Genomic DNA, 3,076 nt, shown 5'->3' on the forward strand with positions numbered 1-3,076 from the left:
AGATTCCTTAAAAAAACTGTAAATAGAACTGCCATATGACCCAGCAATCCCACTGCTGGGTAGGCATACACACTGAGTAAACCAGAATTGAAAGAGACGCATGTACCCCAATGTTCATCGCAGCACTGTTTATAATAGCCAGGACACGGAAGCAACCTAGATGTCCATCAGCAGATGAATGGATAAGAAAGCTGTGGTACATATACACAATGGAATATTACTCAGCTGTTAAAAGGAACACATCTGAATCGGTTCTAATGAGGTGGATGAAACTGGAGCCGATTATACAGAGTGAAGTAAGTCAGAAAGAAAAACACCAATACAGTATATTAATGCATATATATAGAATTTAGAAAGATGGCAATGATGACCCTATATGCGAGACAGCAAAAGAGACACAGATGTATAGAACAGTCTTTTGGACACTGTGGGAGAAGGTGAAGGTGGGATGATTTGAGAGAATAGCATTGAAATATGTATATTATCATATGTGAAACAGATCACCAGTCCAGGTTTGATGCATGAGATAGGGTGCTCAGGGCTGGTGCACTGGGATGACTCAGAGGGATGGGATTGGGAGGGAGGTGGGAGGGGGGTTCAGGATGGGGAACAGATGTACACCGATGGCTGATTCATGTCAGTATATAGCAAAAACCACTACAATACTGTAAAGTAATCAGTCTCCAATTAAAATAAATAAATTTAAAAAAATGAAAAAAATAAAGTTTAAGTTAAACATACACTTACCATATGACCCAGAATTTCCATTGCTAGGTATTACAGTAGGGAAATGAAAACGTATTCATACAAAAACTTGTACAGAAATGTTTATAGAAGCTGTATTTGAACCACCAAAAATTGGAAACAACTGAAATATTCTCTAGGGGTGAAAGCATAAAGAAAATGACATAGAGTGACACAACAGATACTATGGCAATAAAAAGGAACGAATTATCTATAGATGCAACATTCAACAACTTAAAACAATCTCAAAGGCATTATTTTGCATGAAAAATGCCATTCTTAAAAGATTACACACTCTATGATTCCATTCACATACTATTCTCTAAAAGATATAAGTATGACAGAGAATAGACTGGTAGTTTCCAGAGATTAGGGATGAGTTTGGGTGTAATTATGAAGGGACAGCATGAGAAATTTCAGGGAAGGTTCAACTGTTCTGATCCTGATTGTGATATTGGCTACACAAATCTATACATGTTTTAAAAATCCATATAACCATACAAGTCAGTTTTACTGACTTTTAAATTTAAAATAGAACTGAAAAACCCAGAGGATAAGTATAAATGAAATTGTCAAAAATAAAACTAACTTATTTTCCTAACTTTTAGTTTCATTTCACAAGATAAAATCCTAGGTGAGCCCTTTTTTCACTATTAATAATGAAACACTGTTGTTTCATATGGACATACTTAAGTAGCCTTTTTCAGCACTCATTTTACTCCAATAAGCAAGACCTCCTTTATATTAAAATATACACTGAAAAAAAAGAGAGGGATATATGCCAGAGTGATAACTATGGCAAGTTGTTTCTGGGTAATGAGAGTATAAGTGACATTTTCTAAATTCTGTAGAATGAGTTCATATAACTTTAATAATCAGTAGAAAAAAGGTAAAAAAAAAATCCTTTAAATCCAGGCCTAGTGATGTTTTCTAAAAGAAACTTTGGGGCTCTAGTCTGTAACAAGGGAGAAGATAAGCACCTAGGAGGAGAGAAGGCAGGCAGCACAAAAATGATCAAATCTGCTGGTGCTACTTGTGAAGTAAGAAAACTGGCCATTCTTAGGAAGGTGAAGGCTAGCTTACCTGAGACTGTTTGAAAACATCCTTCCCAACCACATCCAGGTTTGAGGGGTCTTTGATGGAACTAACATACTCAGAAACAGCTTTGATTACCACATCACAGGGAGGAAGAACCAGCTGATGAGCTCTGACCTAGAAGCAGATAAGCAAAGCACATTGATGTCTAAGATGGATCATTAAGAAAAAAGGTGAGACAGGGGTGAGATACAGAATTCAAATTCAGTAAATCCACTGAGAGATAGTTATCATCTTTTCTTTAAATTAATTTCCCCCTAATTTTTAGTACAGAACACTTGGAATCAAGATTAAAAATGATAAAGGAAGAAAAAAAAACCATATCAGCATAATCCCACACCAAAGATTACTGTTTTATTGCACTATCATAATTAATCATGATAAATTGTCATGATACATTTTAGCTGTTTCCAAACTTCTGCTATTAAAGGTAATGTATGAATCATGTTTAGATCCTGATTTGAAGTAACCACAAAAAAGCTTTTGTAAGACAAGCAGGAAAATCTAAAAATGGATTAGATATTAAGATGATATCAAGAAATTATCATTAATTTTCTTAGGAGTAATAATGGCATTGTGCCTGTGTAAGAAAATGCTCATGTTTTACAGATGCATATCAAAGAACATGAGAGTGAAATAACTTGAGGACTGGCATCTGTTTTAAAATATATGAGTAAGAGCAACAACAACAACAAAAACTCAAGCAACCATGGCCACATGTTAACAACTACTGGCTATGGAAGTTGTTACAGTGACAGCTAACTATATATTACTTTTTCTATTTTTGTGGTGCTTGAAAATTTAAAATGTTATGGTGAAATGTAGGTATGACTTGTTGTCCACCTTCCAATTATCTAATTACATGTTTTCTAGAATGATAATTGCTGAGTAAAAGGCTATCAACTTCTTAAAAGCTTTTCAGTTCAGTTTACTTCAGTCACTCAGTCATGTCCTTGAATACCCATGTCGTGCTTTTGCGACCCCATGGACTGCAGCATGCCAGGCTTTCCTATCCATCACCAACTCCCGGAGCTTACTCAAACTCATGTCCATCAAGTCAGTGATGCCATCCAACCATTTCATCCTCTGTCGTCCACTTCTCTTCCCGCCTTCAATCTTTTCCAGCATCAGTGTCTTCAAATGAGTCAGCTCTTCACATCAGGTGGCCAAAGTATTGGAGCTTCAGGTTCACCATCAGTCCTTCCAATGAATATTCAGGACTGATTTCCTTTAGTTC

At 35.9% G+C, this 3,076-nt stretch overlaps 1 protein-coding gene across 1 annotated transcript in view; it reads right to left on the minus strand.

Moving 5' to 3' along the window:
• FAM120C (family with sequence similarity 120C) overlaps positions 1–3,076 on the minus strand; it is a gene marked incomplete at its 5' end in the record, with an annotated part of 124,500 nt that overhangs the window by 65,169 nt on the left and 56,255 nt on the right. Inside the window, one exon of the mRNA XM_010845890.1 lies at positions 1,828–1,956. Within this exon, the coding sequence (XP_010844192.1) occupies positions 1,828–1,956 (129 nt within the window). The remainder of the gene's footprint in view (positions 1–1,827; positions 1,957–3,076) is intronic.

Source organism: Bison bison, unplaced genomic scaffold, assembly GCF_000754665.1.
Source record: "Bison bison bison isolate TAMUID 2011002044 unplaced genomic scaffold, Bison_UMD1.0 scf7180017864227, whole genome shotgun sequence".
Taxonomy (NCBI): domain Eukaryota; kingdom Metazoa; phylum Chordata; class Mammalia; order Artiodactyla; family Bovidae; genus Bison; species Bison bison.